General features: G+C 44.7%; 1 protein-coding gene across 5 annotated transcripts; it reads right to left on the reverse strand.

The window, feature by feature from the left end:
- Positions 1-387: 387 nt before the first annotated feature.
- LOC135173940 (protein disulfide-isomerase TMX3-like) lies at positions 388-21,293 on the reverse strand. Of its 5 annotated transcripts, XR_010301573.1 has the most exons (10): positions 20,751-21,169; positions 19,364-19,451; positions 17,870-17,992; positions 17,409-17,505; positions 16,316-16,407; positions 11,729-11,827; positions 5,787-5,853; positions 4,791-4,889; positions 2,124-2,536; positions 388-628 (listed from the first exon to the last, which is right to left on the reverse strand). XR_010301573.1 is itself a non-coding variant. In XM_064141153.1 (7 exons), the coding sequence occupies exons 4-7, from the start codon at positions 11,735-11,737 to the stop codon at positions 3,591-3,593; spliced, it is 255 nt and encodes an 84-aa protein (XP_063997223.1). In that variant the 5' UTR covers positions 11,738-11,827; positions 16,316-16,407; positions 17,409-17,505; positions 17,870-17,966; the 3' UTR covers positions 3,406-3,590. The 5 variants fall into 5 exon arrangements, 2 of the variants coding, with proteins under 2 accessions (XP_063997222.1, XP_063997223.1); XR_010301571.1 differs by lacking the exon at positions 17,409-17,505 and having other exon boundaries at positions 20,751-21,286; XR_010301572.1 differs by lacking the exons at positions 388-628; positions 2,124-2,536; positions 4,791-4,889; positions 17,409-17,505 and adding exons at positions 3,406-3,670; positions 4,578-4,741 and having other exon boundaries at positions 20,751-21,293.
- Between the last annotated feature and the right edge of the window lie 1,474 nt (positions 21,294-22,767).

Consider the following 22,767-nt stretch of genomic DNA (forward strand, 5'->3'; position numbering starts at 1 on the left):
GGCAAATCACAAAACACAGGACTGCCTTAACTGTCCTACATTGTAACTAGCAGCACCAAGTCCCAATCAATTCAGAGCCTTGGCACTGTTTCTCCTTGAAGATTTTAACCCTGGACACAAAGGAGTCCTGCTCTCAGCCATGGGATTACAATAAAAGTGACTCAAATGACTCAAAAGGGTAACACAAATGCCTTTTCCTGACCAATCTCTCTACATGTTCCTATGATGCTCCACTAACTCCCTCCTTCAGAGTGGCTAACAGTCTCCAACAGACACTGCACCAGCAGCTACCTTGAAGATCTGTAACCAGCTGAGGGAAGGGCTGTAAAACAAATTCACCTCCTTCAGAAAGCTTCTCATCAGTTACACAGAGCAGTCAGAGCCTGCTTCCATTCACATCTTTCTTTATCAGGTTCCACTGTGGAGTCAGAACACTTAAAGTTCACTTAGTCACAGGTTAAGTCGACTCTGCTGTTGGTATCCAACCCCATGCTGCTGGCTGAAGCAAAGTATTCCAGGGCTTGAAGTTGAGACTGCAACACGAGAGACCTCCTGTGCCAAGTGCTGCTTTGGGTTTCTGGGGTTGGGGTCAGGAGGGGATGGGTGGCAGGTGGCTGACTCCTGCTTTCTGCAAACAGAAACAGGCTAAGGTAATTGTGCACTGCAGGATCTCATTTTGTATTTACCTCTTGATCTCAACCCAGAGGGTTTTTCCTTGGCTGTGTTACTTTTGCCTCACTTCTGTGTTGGAGGGAAACAGGAGGCTAAGCCATTACAGCACTGCAAGCTGTTCAGGCACTGGGAAAACAATTCAACAGGCCCCTGTGTTCCAGGAGGTTTATCAAGTAGCCTGCCAACACTTTCAGGTGCTAAAGAACTAATGAACATTCCATTTAGGAAACAGCTCCCTCAGCTCATAGCAAGCAAACATTCCCCACTGTCACTAATCCTAGGAGCTGACAAAAGACTTCATTGAATGGTTTAGGTTGGAAGGGACCTCAAGGATCATCCAGTCCCAACCCTCTGCTCTAGGCAGGGATACCTCCCACTGCAACAGGCTGCTCAGGGCCTCATCCAACCTCAATTCATATTCATTTACACCAAAGCTGAGAAAATAGAAAGGTCTGGGGCAGTTGTTTGGCTTTGGCATCAAACCAATGCACAACAGGTAGAATGGGACTTCTTGGGGAAACTAAACTGTCTTTAGCTATGAGGCTGAGAAAGACTTTTCCTATCTCTTCAGCCTTCATTTCACCTGACTCTGTGTTCAGCTGGGCTGTGTTAGGAGCAGTTCACCACATGCAGCAAGGCCAAGGGGCACTACCTTGATCTCGCTGGCAATGACCAATTCAAAACTCTCCAAACAGGGTCACAGAGTTGTTACCTGCAAAGCTCTTTCAGTCGCACTTGCTCTTTGTTTATCTGTTAAAGACAACCAAGAGAACATCCATGGGTTGGGGTTTTCCCCCCCCATCAATTTCTGAGGGGCCTGGAGTTACAGGCAAGCCCAAACCACCCTAACGCAAACCAAAAGGTCCTCTCTCGTGATGACAATGACCAACAAATGACTCCCTTCAATAAATAAGCGACTTGGGAAATTCCAGAGAGTACTTTTGCTAAACAAGTTAGTCTCTTTTCTTTTCCATCAGGTCTTTCTGTTGAAGCTCAGCACCTGAAAGCTCTGTACCTCTTCCCTGCCCTCCTGCTGCTGCCCTCCACCTTTCCCCGGGCAGCCCCTGCCGTCCTGCCCCCACTCTCTGCCTTCCCCCGGGCAGTCTCTGCTGCTTTCCTCCTCCTCCTCTCCACTCTACGTTACCAGCTTCTGCTCCATTACCAGTTCCATTACCAGCTGCTGCTGCTGGTCCGTTACCAGCTCCAGTTAGTGCTCCTGCTCCATCTTTGCCTCCATCGCAGAACCCAGAGCAAAACCTCGAGGATCCAACCTCCTAGAGAAACCTCAGCCTCAGTAACAACACAGACTTAGCACCCGTGAGCTAAGGTGGATGCTGCAGTGGGTCAGTAGCCCAGCCCTAAGGTGGCCCTAGCTAGCCAGGGGGCCAGCCAGGCCCCCCAGCCTTTGAAACCCTCCACCACGCACCCGGTGCTCACCCGTGCGCACTCACCTGGGATGCCAGGCGGAGGATCCCTTGGCCCGCAATGGGCCCAGCTTGGGGCTGGGCTCCTCCTGCTCTGCTTATAAAGGGCACTGAGCAGGGAGGGCAAAGTGGCCACAGCTGGGGTGGGAGGAGACTTCAATTGACCTCCCCTTTTTAAGCTGCCCCAGGAGAGGCAGAAGCCTTTGGCTGATCCCCTTTGCGGGGGTAGGTTGGCTGTGTCCTTTGTGGGGTGGTGTTTTGGCTGTGTCCTTTGTGGGGTGCTTTTGCTTTTCTCTAAGCCACTCCTCCCCTTTGCTCTGCTTGGGATTTCTTTTCCTCCTTGGTATGCTGTGCTTAAAGCTGTGCTTGCAGTTGTGCTGTTTCCTTCATGAGAGAGGTTTGCTTTTGTGCTTCCTGTCTTGCTGCTCTCTTGTTTTCACCTGTTGGAACATCCACAAGTCATAAGCCAGGGAACATCCACAAGTCATAAGCCAGGGAACATCCACAAGTCATAAGCCAGGGAACATCCACAAGTCATAAGCCAGGGAACATCCACAAGTCATAAGCCAGGGAACATCCACAAGTCATAAGCCAGGGAACATCCACAAGTCACAAGCCAGGGAACATCCACAAGTCATAAGCCAGGGAACATCCACAAGTCATAAGCCAGGGAACATCCACAAGTCATAAGCCAGGGAACATCCACAAGTCATAAGCCAGGGAACATCCACAAGTCATAAGCCAGGGAACATCCACAAGTCATAAGCCAGGGAACATCCACAAGTCATAAGCCAGGGAAGGTCCACAAGTCACAAGCCAGGGAAGGTCCACAAGTCATAAGCCAGGGAAGGTCCACAAGTCATAAGCCAGGGAAGGTCCACAAGTCATAAGCCAGGGAAGGTCCACAAGTCATAAGCCAGGGAACATCCACAAGTCATAAGCCAGGGAACATCCACAAGTCACAAGCCAGGGAACATCCACAAGTCACAAGCCAGGGAACATCCACAAGTCATAAGCCAGGGAACATCCACAAGTCATAAGCCAGGGAACATCCACAAGTCATAAGCCAGGGAACATCCACAAGTCATAAGCCAGGGAACATCCACAAGTCACAAGCCAGGGAACATCCACAAGTCACAAGCCAGGGAACATCCACAAGTCACAAGCCAGGGAACATCCACAAGTCACAAGCCAGGGAACATCCACAAGTCACAAGCCAGGGAACATCCACAAGTCACAAGCCAGGGAACATCCACAAGTCACAAGCCAGGGAACATCCACAAGTCATAAGCCAGGGAACATCCACAAGTCATAAGCCAGGGAACATCCACAAGTCATAAGCCAGGGAACATCCACAAGTCATAAGCCAGGGAACATCCACAAGTCATAAGCCAGGGAACATCCACAAGTCCACTCACTCACCCTGGCATCTCTTCAGATCTAACAAACTTCCCCAAGTTCTCTACATCATATCAGCAAACTTCTCCCACACTGTCACCAACACTCAGTTCTGTTCCTGGTATGTTCCACTGAAGAGTTTTTATCATCAATGACTGCAATAGCCACAAGTTTTCCTAAAATAAGGAATAAAATACTTGAAACCATTTAAAAAGGAAACATGCATTCCCAGCTGGAAAGTATTCCGACTTAGAAGATGAGCCTGCAGTGTGAGTGCAGCCCAGACAGCAGCCCTGTGCTGGGCTCCAGCAAGCGCAGTGTGGGCAGCAGGGCAAGGGAGGGGATTCTGCCCCTTGCCTCTGCTCTCCTCGCACCCCACCTGCAGTCCTGGGGGCAGTTCTGGAGCCCCCAGCACAAGAAGGACATGGAAGTGTTGGAGCCAGTGCAGAGGAGGCCACCAAGATGCTGAGAGGGCTGCAGCAGCTCTGCTCTGAGGACAGGCTGAGAGAGCAGGAGCTCTGCAGCCTGGAGAAGGAAACCTTGGTGTGGCCTTCCAGTATCTGAAGGGGACCTACAGGAAGACTGGGGAAGGACTATTGACAGGGTCTTGTAATGACAGGGTAAGGGAGAATGGGTTTAAACTGGCAGAGGGGAGATTCAAACTAGATGTTAGGAAAGGGTTCTTTCCAGCGAGGGGGGTCAAACACTGGTGCAGGTTGCCCAGGGAGCTTGTGGATGCTCCATCCATGGAGGTGTTCAAGGCCAGGTTGAACGAGGCCTTGAGCAGCCTGTCCTAGTGGGAGGTGTCCCTGCCTATGGCTGGGGCTTGGAACTGGATGGGCTTTGAGGTCCCTTCCAACCTAAACCATTCTGTGATTCCATGATAAAAACTACAGAGCAGATCTACCTCAAAGTTACCTGAACCCATCAGATACAAGACATAAACCCATCCAGACTTAAGACTTCTCAGTTCCCTGTAGGCACTGCAGGAGTTGATAGGTAGTTTATGCAAATCCTAAACTGCTCTCAAATTAAAAGGCCTACTCATTTTTTTGTGTGTGACTACTACAGGGTTAGACATACTCATTTTTTCTGTTGAGGAAAGGACTGGTGCAGGCTTTGGATGAGGCTTCTGTCAGTAGAGCAGGTCTCACCAACACCAAACACAGACTGGCACTGTCCATCTTAACTGTAAATAATTTCAGGGGCTTGAAAAGTTACTTCTTAGTGCTCCTCAGTTGTTACTCCTGTTCCGTAGAAGAGATGGCAAAGACTTTAGTGGCAGCAGCAGCTCACCTCTGTCTCCAAGTTCATGAAGTGTAAAGCCATCCACATGAAGATACCCTTGAAATCTTGCTCTGTTTATCCAGGATGACAAATCACCATCTTCACACTCTGACAACAAAAGAGAAAGCAAGCAAGCAAGCAGAATGTGTTCTTCTGTTGCTGCTGTGAGGTGGGCAATAACATTTATTTCAGCCTAGAGAAGCCTATTTTTAACCCTCTACTGTTTCCAGACAAGGTCTCTCACCTTTCCAGAAATGTCACTCCTAAGCTGCTAAAGCAATTTGCAGCTGTTGAACAAAAAGTGTATTAGAGCACAGCATGCAGTGCTGATTGGCTGATTAGTTTCACCCAAACCAAGGACAAACAATCCTCTCCCAGCAGGGAATGTGACATGGGAAGGGAACTGTGACTGACAGCACTTTCCTGCCCAATGGTAAGCTGCACATAAAACAATATCCAGTCTCTTGCAGGGCCTCTGCACTGACTGGTTTACAAAAACCCTTCTAATACATTTTAAGAGAGTAAGATTTGTGCAAAGTGAATTAGGAGCCTGGATTGAAACAAGGCTTGTGTGTTTTGACAGGGGTGGCAAAAGCAGACAGGTCACACCACAAAAAAGCAGTTTAAAATTGTTTCTCTTTGACAAAATTTCCTTCTCCAGGCCACTTCAAAAGTAAAACTAAATCAAATGCAGATCAAGGAGGTCACTGAGTGAACTTTTCTTTGGTGGGTGACTGGTTGCAAGGCAATAGAGCGAAGAGGAAGGCAAGCACAGCCCTTCCATGACAGCTCAAAGAATACCCTTGAGGGCCCACCTGGAGTATTTTGCTGTGGCACCACAGAGTCACCGTGTCTGGAAGCGCTCAGGAACAGCCTGGGTGAGGCACTTAGTGCCATGGTCTAGTTGAGTGGACAGGGCTGGGGGCTAGATTGGACTGGATGAGCTTGGAGCTCTCTTCCAGCCTGGCTGATTCCATGATATGGCCAATATCCACTTTTACTTACCATCAGAAACAAAGGAAGCTCCATCTTTGAAGACCACAACAGCAGGCAACTCAGGCAAGGTCACATACTGAAAGAGGGGTTTTCAGTTAGTCCAGGGAAGATGAAAAGACTCTGAAAGACACCAGCAATATTCCCATGTGGAAATGTCATTCATTCCAGTACAGTTCTCCTGGTTATTTTCTGTTATTCTTATTGTGACCTTCCAGTAGCTGAAGGGGGCCTGCACAAGAGCTGGGCAGAGACTTTTCAGGCTACCAGGTAGGGACAGGACTAGGGGGAATGGAGCAAAGCTGGAAGTGGGGAAGATTCCGACTGGACGTGAGGAAGAAGTTGCTCAGCAGGAGAGTGGCGAGAGCCTGGAATGGGTTGCCCAGGGAGGTGGTTGAGGCCTCATCCCTGGAGGTGTTTAAGGCCAGGCTGGATGAGGATCTGGACAGCCTGCTCTAGGGCAGGGTGTCTCTGCCCATCGCAAAGGGGTTGGAACTAGATGATCCCTGTGGTCCCTTCCAACCCTGACTGATACTAGCATTCTAGAGGTGGTTAGTGGGAAGCTCTAGTTGGCATGAAAACCAGCTTGCTGCTTACATGACTGTGATCAAAGACTCTTAAAGGGGTCCAGCCTCCTTCCACTGCACCACTGAACAGTACTTTTGCTCAGCTGGGGCTCAAGTGCAAAAGGCAATACTCAAATTGATACAAGGCTTCTGGAAATCCAACAGTGCACTACTTGTGATGGAGCAAATTGAGATGGGAAAATGCAGGTGCCTAAAAAATAACTGATGCTAGTTCTCAAAGTCATGCATTGTCAGGCATGGAGGAGACTTTTATCTGTCCCACTTGGAGACAACAATACATGGAGAGACCTGCAGAATTCAACAGCAGCAAAGATTTACATGGAGTGGCTCTGGAAGCACCAGCTGCACGTTCCATGGAGTGGCCGTGCCTGGAGGTGTTGAAGCCAAGCCTGGCTGGGGCACTTAGTGCCATGGGCTGGGTGATTGGCCAGGGCTGGGCGCTAGGCTGGGCTGGCTGAGCCTGGAAGTCTCCTCCAGCCTGTTGGATTCTAAGTTATGCATGCTTATTGTAATAAACATACAACTCCTAATGAGATAAATGAGCACTCTGTGCACTCACTGCCTGACAAAGCTGATCCCCTGCTGTGCACTCATCCTTTATGTACCCACTTCAAACAAAGGTAAGAAGTTAGCTGCAGACAACAGCAGCAAGGCTGTGTGCAGAACTTGCCTTGATCAGTGCAAAGGGAAGAAAAGCTGAATTAGCTTATCCACCCCCTGCCAGCAGAGTCAAACTTCTCCTTGGAACAGCTTTCTTAGCCCACAGGCAGCAGCAGCAGTGGTTTCCCTCTCCAGGTTTACTCCAGGTAGCTGAGGGCTTTCTTTCAGGAAGCTACTCTAAGCGATGCTAAGCAGCAAGCTGGAGTTGCAGAGCAAGCAGCTTGTTTGCTTGGGGGGGAAATGACAAACTGGCTGTGCTCAGAAGAGTCACATCTCACTTGAGCAACATTTATTGCAGCTCCACACTGAGATCAGTTCCTTGGTACAAAGAAGGGAAGGGAGAAACCATAGAATCACAGAATCAAGCAGGTTGGATTGCTTGATTCTGTGATTCCAACCTGCTTGATTCTGTGATTCCAACCTGCTTGATTCTGTGATTCCAACCTGCTTGATTCTGTGATTCCAACCTGCTTGATTCTGTGATTCCAACCTGCTTGATTCCGTGATTCTGTGATTCCAACCTGCTTGATTCCATGATTCTGTGATTCCAACCTGCTTGATTCCATGATTCTGTGATTCCAACCTGCTTGATTCCATGATTCTGTGATTCCAACCTGCTTGATTCCATGATTCTGTGATTCCAACCTGCTTGATTCCATGATTCTGTGATTCCAACCTGCTTGATTCCATGATTCTGTGATTCCAACCTGCTTGATTCCATGATTCTGTGATTCCAACCTGCTTGATTCCATGATTCTATGATTCCAACCTGCTTGATTCCATGATTCTATGATTCCAACCTCGTTGATTCTATGATCCCAACCTCTTTGATTCTACACACAACTACCCAAAGGGAGGCTGTAGCCAGGTGGGGTTGGGCTCTGCTGCCAGGCAGCCAGCACCAGAAGAAGGGGACACAGCCTCAAGCTGTGCCAGGACAGGTTTGGGCTGGATATTAGGAGGAAGTTGTTGGCAGAGAGAGTGATCAGCATTGGAATGGGCTGCCCAGGGAGGTGGTGGAGGGCCGGGTGCTAGGCTGGGCTAGATGAGCTTGGAGCTCTCTGCCAACCTGCTTGATTCTGTGCTTCTCTGATAACAGCCCCACATCTCTCACAACCATCTCCAGCACCTAAGTGATGCTAGCTGAGGAAGCTGGAGAGTTCTGATGAGAAGCTAACAGGATCCTGCTGGCCTTTATCTGAAGGAAGCAAAGTGCTGAGGCCAGCAGGCTCGAGGAGATAAATTGCCAGGGTTTTTTTTTCATTCCCATTTCTTTGCTGCAGGGCTGCAGAGGTGACTTTGAACAGGAACTTCTCTGCATGCACTTGGTTATAATAAAGGGGAAACAGTGTAAAAGGTCATATCCAAGCCTGACAAAAGATTGAGGTGCACTGGGAGTAAGGTTAACAAACTATTTTCATTCAATTCTGGTTTGGATGTCCTAGCAATTCTAAGGGACACTTCAGGTCATGAGTGGCAGCAGGTGAGAGAGCACTGAATTAAGGCTCAGAAACATTGAAGTCTCACTCCAGTTGTGGCACTGAGGCATCTTAACGGCAAGAGAGGTCTCTGAATGAACTGTGAATGGCTGAAGCATAGAAGCATAGAATCAACCAGGTTGGAAGAGACCTCCAAGATCAGCCCAATCCAATCACAGAATCATAGGACCATAGAACCCACCAGGTTGGAAGAAACCTCCAAGAGCAGCCCTATCAAAGTCAGCAAAGAAAACAGTCACTAAGGGATCTTGAATTGAAGACTGAAACGTAGTTTCTTAAGTACTGGAATGCTGGTCCAGTTTTGCACTTCCAGCAACATCCAGCACAAGTTACTTTCCACTCTGAGCAGAACAAGGCGAGGAGAAAGGTAAGAGGGTTTTACTGGTTTCTGGTTTTACAAACTGCTGGCACATTGCACATGGAAATCATTCTTGAGAGCTACAATGAGTTCATTCCAGAAAATGAAGATGCAGTTGTTGGCTTTAATAAATTGTGAATAACTATGGCTTCACTGGTAGGCTAGCTCATTAAAAATAATCATTAGAAATGCAATCAAGTTGCCAAGTTTGTCCAACTCTGTTTAATCTATTTCATCACAAAGGCTGTCTATAGAAAGAGGGCAGCTATTCTTAAGGGACAAAACACCTATCAGTCATTACAAGGAACTAAAAAAAAGCACTGCAGTCAAACTCATTTCACAAAGGTTAGTACAGCCTGAAAAGCTTTTCTCCCCAATTTCTTCATTTCCAGGGCATGCTGAAGCCCCAGAGAGTCCAAAAAGAATGTTTTTAAAGCTAGGTATTATTCCTGTGACACATTCAGAGGAATGGCTACTGAATAAGGCCAGCATTCTCAATACCAACTGAAGAAGTTACACCCCAAATAGAACTGGCATTAGTGAAGTAAACTTTAAGGTAATGCCTCTTAATTTTAAAAGCTAGATTGTAAAAAACATCTTTAGCTAACAAAAGCCACTGTGTATTCCAACTAGTGGTCATGAGATCCCATACTGGAAATGTGTTTCTCTTCTTTTAGCAACCATTCAGTGATAATACAGCTCAACTTGAGGCTATACTCCCCACAAATTTCCTCTTGAAATCTCCAAGCCCTTACTGCTTTGAGAGGAATGCTGAGGAATCAGTGTTCTACTCAATTATGGAATTATGGTGTGACTCAAGAACTGCCTAGAGAACAAACTGTGACTTTTATTCTGAGCATGTTAAACGTTGCCAGTTAATACAGTCACTTGGTCTTCCCATCCAACCTTCATCATTTCATAGAGCACTTTAGGTTGAAACAGACCTTGAAGATCACCTAGTCCCAACCCCCTCTGCCATGGCAGGGACACCTTCCACTAGACCAAGCTGCTCAAGGCCTCATCCAATCTGACCTTTAACATCTCCAGGGAGGGGGAAGCCACAATCTCCCTGGGCAACCTGTTCCACTGTCTCACCACCCTCGCTGTAAAGCATTTCTTCCTAATATCCACTCTAAATCTCCCCTCTTCCAGGCCTAAAACATTACTCATAAAACTGCTTACTAATTCTTATTAATACCTCCTGGATGAGTGGAGGTCACCAAAAAGTTTCTTCTTGAAGCTTTGCTTCTGAAAGCAAAACTCTACCATTCAAGCACTTCCTGAAGAGGATCATTACAGGTGAAAATTAAGTATGCAGGTCTACTGTCAGTCATCACAACAGTAAAAGCATCTTGAGAAAGCTAATTAAAGCTAGGAACAAACACTCTCACCCCCTCTCCAGCTTATTTTTCCCCAAAAGAAGGATCACAGTATGCTCTGTTATGGCAAACAGAAAGCAACACTTACTAATCTATGCAATCTTCTCCCACACCCAGACTGGGCATGTGCTGGTTGGCAAGCCAACGCTGCAGCATTGTCGGGCAGTCTGCAGCACGGATCACCAGCTCTGCCCAGACACTCCAGTATTTGCTGTGCCTCTACCATGGAAGCAGTTATGCAAAAGCTGCTCATGAAGAATTTAACTGCTAACTGCAGCCCATGACAAAACACATCATAAGCTGTCATTGTCCACTGAAAGTTGAGTCACTCTAACATCGTTTCAGTTGCTAAGCAGAGGCACATCGTGGTGGAATCCCAGCTCTGCTGCAGTCCACATAAGGAAAGACTGGACAACAACTCAAGTGGCACACAGTACACCCAAACAAGGCTGTAACCTCCACGTTTTTCCTGCCTAGACTCAACTTCCCAGGCAGAAGTTAATTATGAGAGAAGAAAAATTAAAAGTTATGGATGTGGAGAAGGTATGGTCCCTTCTGTCCCTGACAAATCATCAACCTGTGGCTAACGCTTAAAACAGCTACCATCACCAAGAGTTCCCTCTTACTGTGTCTGTTGCTTTCTAAATCAACTTCACACCAATACTTCTTCATTCCTGCCACCAGCATAACATTTCCTGCAACTTGTCCAACTCAATTCTCACAACTAGGACACAAGCTAGGGCAGCTAGGTTAGGGGGTTTGCACAGAACAGTATGGCATGGTGAGAGCTTTGGGTTTCATTCTTCAAATGCACCTATGACAAAATAATCAACCTTTTCTGTAATAAGGACATGAGAAGAAACAGCTTAAAGTGAGTTGCAATTTGAAACAACATGTGCCTACAACTGTCTAAATTCTTCTCTCCAGTGGACCCTTGTAAAGAGGCTTTGTCTGTGCACTTCCACAGACTGACTTTCCTTTGCAGTTTCTCCTGTGCTGAATTGTTCAGGGTTGCCTAACACGATTAGAGGGTGTTTTTAAGGATCCTGCAATGTATTTCATTGTAAATTATTAGTGCATATTCACAGTCACCCTTACTCACACTCTAAAACCTATTTCTCAGTAGGATTTCACATCAGCAAGGAACGCCTTCTTTGACACGAAGAAGGGAATTGTGTACAAATCTGATCAAGCAGCAGGCTGAGAGGCACTGAAGGAGGCTGTATCTGTTATGTGAGGGAAACTGTCCTGTTGCCCAACCAGTGCATTTGTGAAACCTGAGATAAAACACCATTTAACACTGGTTACCAGCCTCATTCCAGTACAGCAGCTCCAGAAGATGCAACAGAAATATGAAGTGATCACACCACCAGTGAAACAGAGCTCTGTAAGACTTCCAGCACACACACACACACACCTGAACACCCAAACCTAGACACACAAAAACCAAAACAGATGCAGGAGACATTACCAGTAGCATTGGGCATTACATTCCAGCAGTTTCTCCACCATGTGTTCCACTCTTACAAACCAGCTTGGCACAGCTTTGTCTATCAGCAGAGTATCAGACCTGCAGAGGGAAGATGATGGGGAGGGGAGCAAAAGAAACAAAACAAACATTTTCAGTGCTACCTTATTTCTATAGTACTCTTTAAAATACTTTTTGCACACAGCTTCCTTTCTACAGACTGAACTTATTGTGCCTGAATTATTATCACAGTCATAAAGGTTGGTTTTTTTATACATTACACCAACAGTTAGACTTAGGTGAGCTACTGTTTTGAAACCAAACCCTAAAACTACTTTTATTAAAGCCTTCAAACCCAGCAATTTGAGGAATTTGTACAGCAAGAACAAGCATGAGAACATTCAAATGGTACTTCAATTGGAAATTTATGTTCCTACATAGTACAATGATGTGAACTTCAGTAACTATTAAAAGGAGTCACACTTAAGCCTTCTCTGTAAGTTCATTCTGTTCTCTTTTTAAATGTCTCTATCAATATGAGAAACCAGACAAAAAAACATTATGGTATGGTTTGGTTTTACTATTTCCATTCAGAACAATAGTGACAGATCACAGAAAAGTAATACTGCCCAGGGCTACTACTTGAAAAAATGTCCTATTCCAGGCAGAGAAGGAAAAGAGGAGATCCAGATAAGCTGATCAAGCAAGTTTATTGACACATCTTAATCTATTCCTTACTTGGACACTCAGTGAAACAAAACTCACATGGGATAGGTTCCATCCCCTAGGGCTCAGTCTCTTTTCAGGTTGGAATAATGGGCTGGATGTGAAGGTTTCAAAAGGTCTCAACTTTCCAGCAATGACTTTTACCCATCATTTCATCACTAGATACTTTGGAAGAATGTGTATTACTTGAACAAACTACTGAGACCTTAATCAGTTGCATTACAGAATGTGTGGAGATCAGAATTTTCCTAGGTAACTTGGAGAATTTATTAGTCTGTACACTTACTGCTACCAATTCTAAGCAAACCTAAGTTCTGCAACTGCTCCCATCCCATGTGAGTTTTGTTTCACTGAATGTTGAAGTAAGGAATACTGACAAGCAAAGATCCTCTGAAACTATTCTTTCCTACACATAGTTATTACTGTGAACAATCCATCCTATAAGGTTAACTCATTTTACTTGCTCTCACTTGAAATGGACTCATTTCAAGTGCACAAACTACTGGAGGTTATAATGTACATTAAAATTGCTGGTGGAAGCACTTCCTAAGGGTACATCTGCCTGACCAAAGAAGAGAAAATCCATGACAAAGGTTGCTCATGCCTTAAAAACTGAACTCACCTCCCATAAAACCCAATAATGAACAACAGCTTGCATCTCCTAATGCTACATGTCAGAAGATGTTTCCTCGTGGCTATAAGCTATACATATCTACCTGTATCTTTTAATAGCCAAAGTATCTATAGCCTTACAGGAAATGTTCCACAGGATAATAATGGAGCAGAGGCCTAGCTACTTAGTCCAAGTCCACTAAGTTGGGACATTCTGCATCGCAAATGAACTTGTAATGCTACAAAAGGGCTCAGCTCATTTGTCATCCAGTGGCAAGATGACAGTGAAGAAGAAAATATTCTGCCAGCTATGAGGTACTGAAGAAATGTTTCAGTTTCACTGAGCATCGTTTCACATGCTGAAGAATGATGAATTGCATTAAATAGAAGATCTTGAGTTATTGGAAGCAAGAACAAAACAGTGTCTCACATAGTCTTAACAGACTGCAAAAAATGCTGGAACAGTAAACCAGTGCCCAGCCTCTAGCAGCTGACATATGGGGCTGACTGAAGACAAGGTTTAGTGCAAAAGTAGCTTCAGATAAAGAACCTACACAAACGACAAGCAGATGAAGCTGCAGTGATTTCCCAGCCTTCTGACCTAACACAGTATGTTTGTCATGATTGATAACCGTTCCAAAGCACCCACAGAGCACTACTGCCACCTACATGAAGGTGGTAAGAAAGGGGAAATGGCACAGTTGTCCTGAATGTCTTCTTCTTTTCTAGCTCTACCGTGAAACAGTTCCTCAACAAGAGACAGAAAGAGAATAACAGACTGAAAGCCTGCCCAAGCAGTGAGATCTGACCTATTTCTGCTTCACTTGAGTGGTGAGAAGACTGAGGAAACCAGACTCAATTCTTTGCTGAGAAATACCCATTACAAGATAGTGTTTTCCATCAGTACATAGATATGGGAGAAGTCACCCAGACAGATTTTAGATCAGGCTGAAGCTTAAAAAAATCCTACCTAAATATTCCTGCCTGTGTCAACTGAATGTTTCCTCCTTACTATAAATATGTCCTTTAGAAATACATCAGAGGAATAAAAACACCTGAGCTCTGCCTGCTGCCTAGCAGTGCCACAAAATCAGCATTCTCTGAAATGCAATCTTCAAGCTTGAAAAGGTAAAGACTGTGAGACCATTCTCTGCAGGCACTACAGACTCCCAATAGCTGCTTTGGTCTGCATGGCTGTTCAATGCAAGTCACTGTGACCTCATTCCCTTCCCATTGGCAGGTAACTTAGAAAGCATTTTATAAAGAACTGGTCACAAGCTACACAAGATGCTTCTTGGCTTTGCTTTCACTGGCCTGAACATGACAAAGCTCTCTATGTGCCAGTGCATATGGAGATCATTCTGACCAATCATCTCCCTATTCAGCAACTTCAATGAAGGGGAACTCTCCCTGAAAACTGTCTACTATGTACTTACCAACTTGTTACTGGCTGCTTCTCTCCAGTTTTCAAGTTTTACTAACAGAAAACTACTACATAAGCACAACAAGGAAAAGCAGAGAACTCTGGTTAGATAAGAGATAAGGAAAGGGAAAATGTCTCCACATGCTGAGGATTCAACGACTGCCTGGTTTCAGGCAAAAGCATGAACAACAGTGCATTAAGTGGAAGAGCCTGATTTCAAAGTTTCCTTACATTCATCAAAATAACTTGTGACTATGTTCAAAGTTAAGAACTACTCTTCTACTTTTAGCATATTCCAATTATGATTTGATTTGTGGTGGCAGTGAAATGAGCTTGTCAAGTAGAACCCATTATTCTGCTCTTCCCACCAGATAATTTGCTGCTAGGTGCTGCCTGCAACTTAGCATCAATCAACAAAAATGTCAACAGAGTGGCAGGATTAAGTATGTTCCACAGAATCAGCATTTCTCCACGACTGGTGTGTCTCAGAACACCATGGCTGTACATCTGCACTGCTACCTAAGAAAAACGCCAAAGTGTTGCTTGGTTCTGGACTGCCACTTTTCAAACCCTGTCCCAGATCACCAAGGACATAACTTGAAAAGCAATTCCCATTCTTTCTGCAGGTAGCTGTTGGGAAACAAACCAATCACGCTGTTCAGGAGCAAGTGAAGGTTATTCTTGCTATAGACTACAGGTAAATGTACACTGCTAAAACACTTCATTTGGTAGCATTAAAGCCACAGGAGAGCAAAGCTTTTATCACAGTTACTTCAGTACAGATGTTATAAGCATCAGGGCTCAGAAAGTTCAAGTCATGTCAGAGACTACAGAAGACTTCCTTTTCAAGTGTCTTTACTTGTAACAGTTTAATACAATATCCCTACTGAAAAATAACTCAGCTTTCTTTTTCAAACTTGATCTTTTTTCAACTCATCTTTGCAATACCAGTTGTACATGTTTAAAACCAGAGAGGACACTAATGAAAAGAAGCTTCATGTCTAGATCAAATGTGTCTAGCCTGTGTTTGTCATATCCAAAGGCCCATGGAGACTTGTACATGGAGGAGCTCTTCAGCCTCTGTAGAATTCCCAGTCTGACAAAGAAGATTGGAAGATTCCTGGCAAGCCACTGTGCCCAATCACCTATCTGCTTTTCCAGGGCTCATTCTGCATTTCTAGTTGGCAAAGCCAAGTATTTCTAAGAAGCTCCCACAGATACAGTAAACATGCCAACTGCTATTTCTGGTCAGAGACATCACTGTTGTTTGCAAGCTCCACTCAGTAATGACTGTGCAGAAGAACATTCATGGCTTACACATACTACCCACTGCAGCAGGTAAATGCTAACTGCTTCTAATCAACAATGCAGACATGAGAAGCTACTGGGCTCTACCAGGCTCCAAAGAAAGAACTGACTTGACAAGGTTAAAAAGAGGTAGCTATGATAACAGCTATAACTTACCTACTTTATCCAAAACATGGCAAATTTGAACACAAACATTGCAACACATTCTGTTCCATACTTGTCTCATTCAAAGGCTATCCAAATACCCTTTTCTAACACTCAGTACTTATCTGCTTAGAAAATAGGCTGCTCTTTTTTTTAGACTTAGTACAGCCATCTTCAAGTGGTAGACAGTAAACAGTATATGTAACCCTAAAGGACAAGAAATTCAAACTACAGAAATACATCTGTAACCATCACAGAGAAAAAAATCAGCATTACATTTATATGAACCAGATCTATGGCAGAAGAGAAGAGAGAGGAAACAAATCTGAAGAACTACTCAGAATCTTCAGTCTTAGAGCATATGCATGACTCCTTACCTCCAGCAGAAAGGAGAGCTGTGCTTAAAACTACTGCTGTGAACCAGGCTCCCTTTCTCTTTCAGTACTTTAGTGATGTTCTTATCTGCATCCTAAAAAGACAGAACAAACTTTTTTTTCCTCAAAATACAAATTCCATTATTTTAGTAAAGAAGTACAGGAATCATCTCCAATACTCAAATCAAGAAAACCTCTATCATAAACCAGTATTTACACATCAAACAATCCAAAAAACTACTATACAATGGATGCACTTACTGCAGAGGCACTCTAACACTTCACTAATAAAGCTACTTGCTCTCAAACCTTGGCATTCATCAACAGTCCTTCCTTGCCCCCAGCTCACACACAGCTGTGTACCAAACGCAGACTTTCTGTAGCACTAACACAAGACACAATTTATTATTAAATGAGAACTTCAAACTTTGATTGAGTCTTCTGATTCTGTGGCAGCAAGTCACATGGTGCTTCTTAGCCTAATACTTAGGTCTCACTACAGCACGTTCCTCTGCTGTGAATACAGCTACTGAAGTGGAAGCCTATTTGACAGTACCTCACTAACTGACCAGCAGTGAGATTCTAAACTGGAAGGGAACGTTCGCTCAAAAGCTGAACGTTCAGTCAAAAGCTGAACGTTCAGTCAAAAGCTGAACGTTCAGTCAAAAGCTGAACGTTCAGTCAAAGGCCATCTATTGAACGAGTGTCAACGTGACATTGAGGGATAAAAAGAAAACCACAAATGACTGTTGGAAGAATTCAGCATTAGAATATTTTCCAAGAGTCTTAAGTTCAGATTCCCACAAGCAAAAGCTAAACACGTAGCCTCCAGTGCTCTCTTATTTGCCTTAGCAATGACAGCTCTTTGAGTTGAAATGCAACACAAGATTTTAAAGCCTTATTCAAGCAAATTGTGTTTACAGGAACATGCTCTGCTGTCAAACTGCAGCAGCAGGAAACCAACCAAACAACTATTTGTTGTCTTTGCACACAGCGCTAAACAGGAACTCCTTTCTGCCCGTGTCTGCAGTAGTCTGGAGTTCCTGTTGGTTTCTTTTACAGGGATTCTCCTGCCTCTATTGGCAAGTATATTCACACTGCAACACATCCCACAAGTAGGGAAAATGAGTGGATTTCTCTCCTCTGACAAGTCGTGTTACACTACCTGGCTGGCACAAGCTTGATGACCACATCTGGAAAAGCAGAAGTCATCCAGAGGTGAAGAGAGGCCTCTGCATACTTGCCTGGAGGCTTCATGCATTACATTTCCATAAGGAACAAGCAAAGGGAAACTCATTCTGCAGTAGATACAGAATGGAGATGCTGCTCTTCCCTTTCACTACCAGATACACAGTACTAATCCCATGTCAAAGCCTCTCTTTTTCAGATACTGTAATAAACCCACTGAAACCCTGCTGCAAAGGTTAAAATACATTAGGCTTCTTCCAGAGCTCAAAGACGCCTTGAAGACCAAGCTATTAGGGGAAAGAAGACTTATGCCATTGAAAATGTTGCCCTGAATAAAAGCAGTGTTTTACTTTCTCCAAGACCACTAACCTTCACATACTGTCCAGCCAAGTCAGCCACCTCTGCTGTGAAGCAGCCAGATGCATCGACGGCACAAACAGCTACAGCACCCTTCTGAATTCTATTCAAGTCCATGCAGACTCTGTCATCATCCTACAAAAGATCAAGTGACAGGGTAAAGAAATACAAAATATTGGTTAAAATATCCCCCCCACGGAAGAAGAAATGAAACATTCAATACAAAAAGTGCTGGCTGGACAAGAATGGCAGAACACTCAGCCTTTGGCAAACCCAAACACGCCCAGGAAAAGATGGATTCTACAGGACTGTCATTTTAGGCATCAGAGCAAAGATCATTTCTCCAGAATCTCTCACCTGACAGAAGGGCTATGTGCCTCTGGGCATGTATATATGCACGGACAAGTAAACACACGTTTTACCTGCACACATGCACACACAGAGCCAACGGCTTGAAGATGCTACTGCATAGTAAAGAAACTGACCACCACTGTGTCATCTTCTTGTACCAGCCAAGACTTCTGTCTGTTTAGCACAGAAGCATGCAGAGTCTTTTTCAGAAAGCAAATGGTTGTAATCATTCTACTACTCCTGGAACTCCACATAATAAACCCCATTGTCTTAGTGTTTTAATGATCCAAAGCCTTTCAGTCTGCATTGCTCAATCTTTGTTGGCCCACTGGCAATGCTACTGGTCAAGAACCACACGTGGACAACATCACAGCTTATTTTCCTGGCTAGCCTTCAGTTTCTTATTTCCTCTAGCAGAAGCACAGAATGAGTTAGAGTCAGAACACACCACAAGGATCATCTAGTTCCAACCCCCCTGCCATGGGCAGGGACACTTCACACTAGATCAGGCTACCTAAAGCCTCATCCAGCCTGGCCTCAAACACCTCTTGGGACAGGGCTTCGAGCACCTCCCTCAGCAATCCAGCCCACAGACTCATCACCCTTATGGGGAAGAACTCCTTCCTAACAAAAAAGCTGGGCAGGGACTTGTTAAGCTATGGCAGAGTGACAGGACTAGGGAGAATGGAGCAAAGCTGGAGATGGGCAGGTTCAGGCTGGAAGTGAGGAAGAAGTTGCTCAGCAGGAGAGTGGTGAGAGCCTGGAACGGGTTGCCCAGGGAGGTGGTTGAGGCCCCATCCCTGGAGGTGTTTAAGGCCAGGCTGGATGGGGCTCTGGCCAGCCTGTTCTAGGGTAGGACATTCCTGCCCATGGCAGAAGGGGTTGGAACTAGATGATCCTTGGGGTCCCTTCCAACTCTGACTGATTCTATCATTCTATTCAGCCTGAATCTACCCATTTCTAGCTTTGTTCCATTCCCCTTAGCCCTAGTTGCTCTAGGAAATGTCAATGTCTTCCACAGATTTTTGCAAGCTATACACTCAGGCAGGGAAATTAATCTTCAGGTTATGGCAAAACACAACTTCTTAAAACATCTAACTTCTGACCTATAAAAGTACTGAAGCTTAACAAGTGTGTAATCATTTCTGTACTTGCCTGTCAAGTATTTCCTATTCACTTTCAGGTTTATGCAGTGCTACCAGCCTGGATTCCATCCAAATGGAAATCTGTCCTGTGGCACTCTCTAGAATAGAAAAGAAAACAAACAGTTACACAAATCTCAGCTGAATACCCTCATTATGATCATTACAAAGCCTTTCCATTTAGACAAGATGGTATCATATTAGATCTAAAACTGCTCAGAATAATCCTGCTGATCCACAGTTAGGTCCCAGCTACTTCTTCCTCACACAGCCACATAGTGAACACTGTTCAAAAGTTTAGACAGAAAGCACAGGGTGAAATCCAGTTGACTGATTTGCACTGTGGTTTCCAGTTTGAGGCAGAAATACTCCACCTCATCTATTACCATTATGACAAAGAAAAGCAGTAACTAAAACAGAGGGAAGCAACTGGAAGAAGGAAAATTGCTCCCTAAAATCCATGTTGTTAAGCTGACATTAGGGGTAACCATTCTACTTTATGCTGCCTTTGAGACTTCCAATCAATTTGATGCCTAGATTTCATTTTAAGAAACACCCAATGGCAAAGTTCATTCTGACTACCACTCTACCAGCTTCATTAGGGTGACTATCCCACCAGTGGACAGCAGGCCAGACGCTCAGACCCGACAACTCAGCCTCTCAGACAGATGTAGGCTATTTCTGCAAGTACACAATAAGCTTTTTGAGATGACTACATTTATGTTAAAACCTGGGATACCCAAAACATATTTAGCCCTCTCCTCAAATAAAGAAAACCCCAACACATGGAGTCCACTGTAAAGGCATCTGCAACTTGATTTATTCAGCATCACCTTAGGCACACATTCCATTCATGTGGTCATGCTGGCACTGGAAATGCCATCATTACCTTGAATACCTTCTCCCTCTTTTGTTTTTGTTTTGTCGGGTTTTTGGGGGTGTTTCCCCCTACTGAATGTACACTGAAAAGTCAGAAAATGTGAGCAGCTGAAAGGTGAGTCAGACTGAGACTAGCATATGACATCCTGAGTCTGTTATGAGCTAAGAGTACAGTTCAGTTACTCCAACTTAGCTGTCATATCTGCTTAGGAGCCTGAGCCCCAGGAAAGGAGGGAATTAAAAAAGCTGGCAACACCTAGTCACACTTCCTCAGCTCCCAAATCCAGTGTGACTTACAGACGACAGGTCAAAGGTGTGCTACTTTTAGGGAACAGTCCTCACAATGCACGTAAAAGAAGAGCTCAGCAACTGGAAATCATCATCCTTCAAAATACTAATTCAATGCCAGCAAACTGCTATGCATCCAGCTGAAAACAGCCTATCCAGAAAAACAGAAGTACATATTCACAGGGCTCAAAGAAGAAAATGTTCATTACATGTCCCCTTCAGTTAACACTTGCCTCTCCATTCTACATATTGCAACTCTGCATTAACACAAGGGACAGATTACTGGGCAAGGTCCAAGGAGTCGTGGTCCCAGCAACAAGAGAAACACTTGCCTCTTCATCCAGTGGAAAGCTCACTGTCACTGATGGATCTTGAGCATCCTTAAAAACAAGACAAACACCAGAGAGGGCAAAACATTACACTGCATGTATTAGTGAGAAGGTAACAATCCCAGAACTAGCAACTACTACTGTCATCCAACAAAACCTCTCTTGCAGCCTGCTTAGATCATCCCCACAGTGGCAGAATTTGAACAGGTAGCATAAAAGAGTTTGAAGAATACACCAGTGACAACATTCCTCCACCATACCAGTGCAAACTGTTAGTCCAACAAAGCCATAGGGTTACAAATTTGGATCAGCAGTGATATTTTAGCCACGAGCTGCCAAAACAAAAAGTTAAATGCAGGTTTCCTCAGGTACCCCTTAGAATCTCCTTGTAAAAGTTTATAATCCATCTCAGCCATCAAGAAAACCTGCAGTCTCTCAGACACACAAAGTCTTTTCCCACTGTTCCCTCCAGAGTCAGGGAATAGGAAGAACAGCCATTACTGGAGATGTATTATTTTAAGAAACTGCTGTTAACAAGGGCCAAAAACCCCCAAAACAGCCAGCTGTGGAGGCCTTTAAAAATAAAAGCATGTCCATACTTCAGAAAAATGTCACTGAAGGATACCTCTTCAGCTCTCCTATAAAACTCACCTTGAGAAGTCAGAAGCAAGCCCTGTTTTTTCAGGCAAGTACAAGCCAATTCAGTCCCTTCACACTGCATCTATTACGAAATGCAGATAGGAAATGCAAGTCTAACCTTGCAAATGTGACATTTTCACTCTTAACTTTAAATGCCAAAAGAAAATGGGTGCCAGCAGACAGCCCCCGAGAAGATAAACAGGATCTCTCCCTTCACCATGCCTAGTGCTAGGCTCTCTGCTTTCCATTCAGCACTGGGGAACAGTTCATAGCATCACGGGACAGGCAGCTACTTATGTCTGAGCCAAGGGCTGCTCCAGAGGGAATTTTCTGTGAGCATCTGGTGCAGCCAACTGTAAAACATAAATACTGCATAACTCTGGAACCACACTCAATAGCAAGCAAAGCTGCAGCTACCCCTACAGCTCTGTCTCTGCCAGTTGTTAAACACCACCACAGGCTACTCACTTTGTTTTCTGAAGCACCAAGTTGACCAGGTAGAGAAAAATAACTGGCAAGCCACTGGAAAAAAACACATCCAGACTGCTAAGTAATGGCACTTAAACTGCTTCATCTCTTCACAAATTATGCCTGCTTTCACCTGAAGACAACGCTTCTTCTCAGCTCAAAGCAATACAAGTGGCTGACACCAGGTACTCAAGTGCACATTAGGCACCTAACTCAGTTCCTAACATGCTTCTTGTGCCCTGTTTCTCATGATTTGTGTCCCAATGCTCACAGGATCAAAGAACAGAAGCCACAGCCTGCTCTCTGTAGCCAGAAAGAGAACAGCTGCCTTCCACCCAGGAACAGCTGCTCTTGCCAAGCAGAAATCTTGTCAGCTTATAGATCCTCAACGTCTCAGCTTCCAAAACACCACCTCTAGCAGGCAAAACAATACATTTTTTGCATGAAGTGGCAAAGCAGAACACCCACCACACACACAATTTACTGATTCTAGAGTAAGAAACAGCATTTCAATATTTCATTAAGACTCAAGAGAAAAGAGCTTTGCTCTACAGGAAAGGGGTGCACACCCCCCCATAAAAAAAGCCTCCCCAGAGCAGTCTTTGTTTTGAAGAAAACTCATTCATCTGAGCCTGTACCAAATGCCAGTTAAAAAGTGTGAGTAAAGTTATTATTTCAGTTCTCAGTCACAAAGATTGGGATATCTTTGCAGGTTTCACTTGCTCTAAATCACAAAACCTCTTTTCTTCAGTATGCTCAAATACCCCTCCACAACAGTAACAGCTCTGGGCTCTAGGGACTGTATTGCACTCCA

Source organism: Pogoniulus pusillus, unplaced genomic scaffold, assembly GCF_015220805.1.
Source record: "Pogoniulus pusillus isolate bPogPus1 unplaced genomic scaffold, bPogPus1.pri scaffold_156_arrow_ctg1, whole genome shotgun sequence".
Taxonomy (NCBI): domain Eukaryota; kingdom Metazoa; phylum Chordata; class Aves; order Piciformes; family Lybiidae; genus Pogoniulus; species Pogoniulus pusillus.

Excerpts from the sequence above, each read along its gene's own strand:
- LOC135173940 (XM_064141152.1), bottom strand. Across the intron at positions 4,890-5,786 it reads AGCTTCCTTTGTTTCTGATG|AGTGTGAAGATGGTGATTTG; the intron begins GTAAGTAAAAGT and ends TTTTGTTGTCAG. Across the intron at positions 629-4,790 it reads TCATGAACTTGGAGACAGAG|AAAGCAGGAGTCAGCCACCT; the intron begins GTGAGCTGCTGC and ends TTCTGTTTGCAG.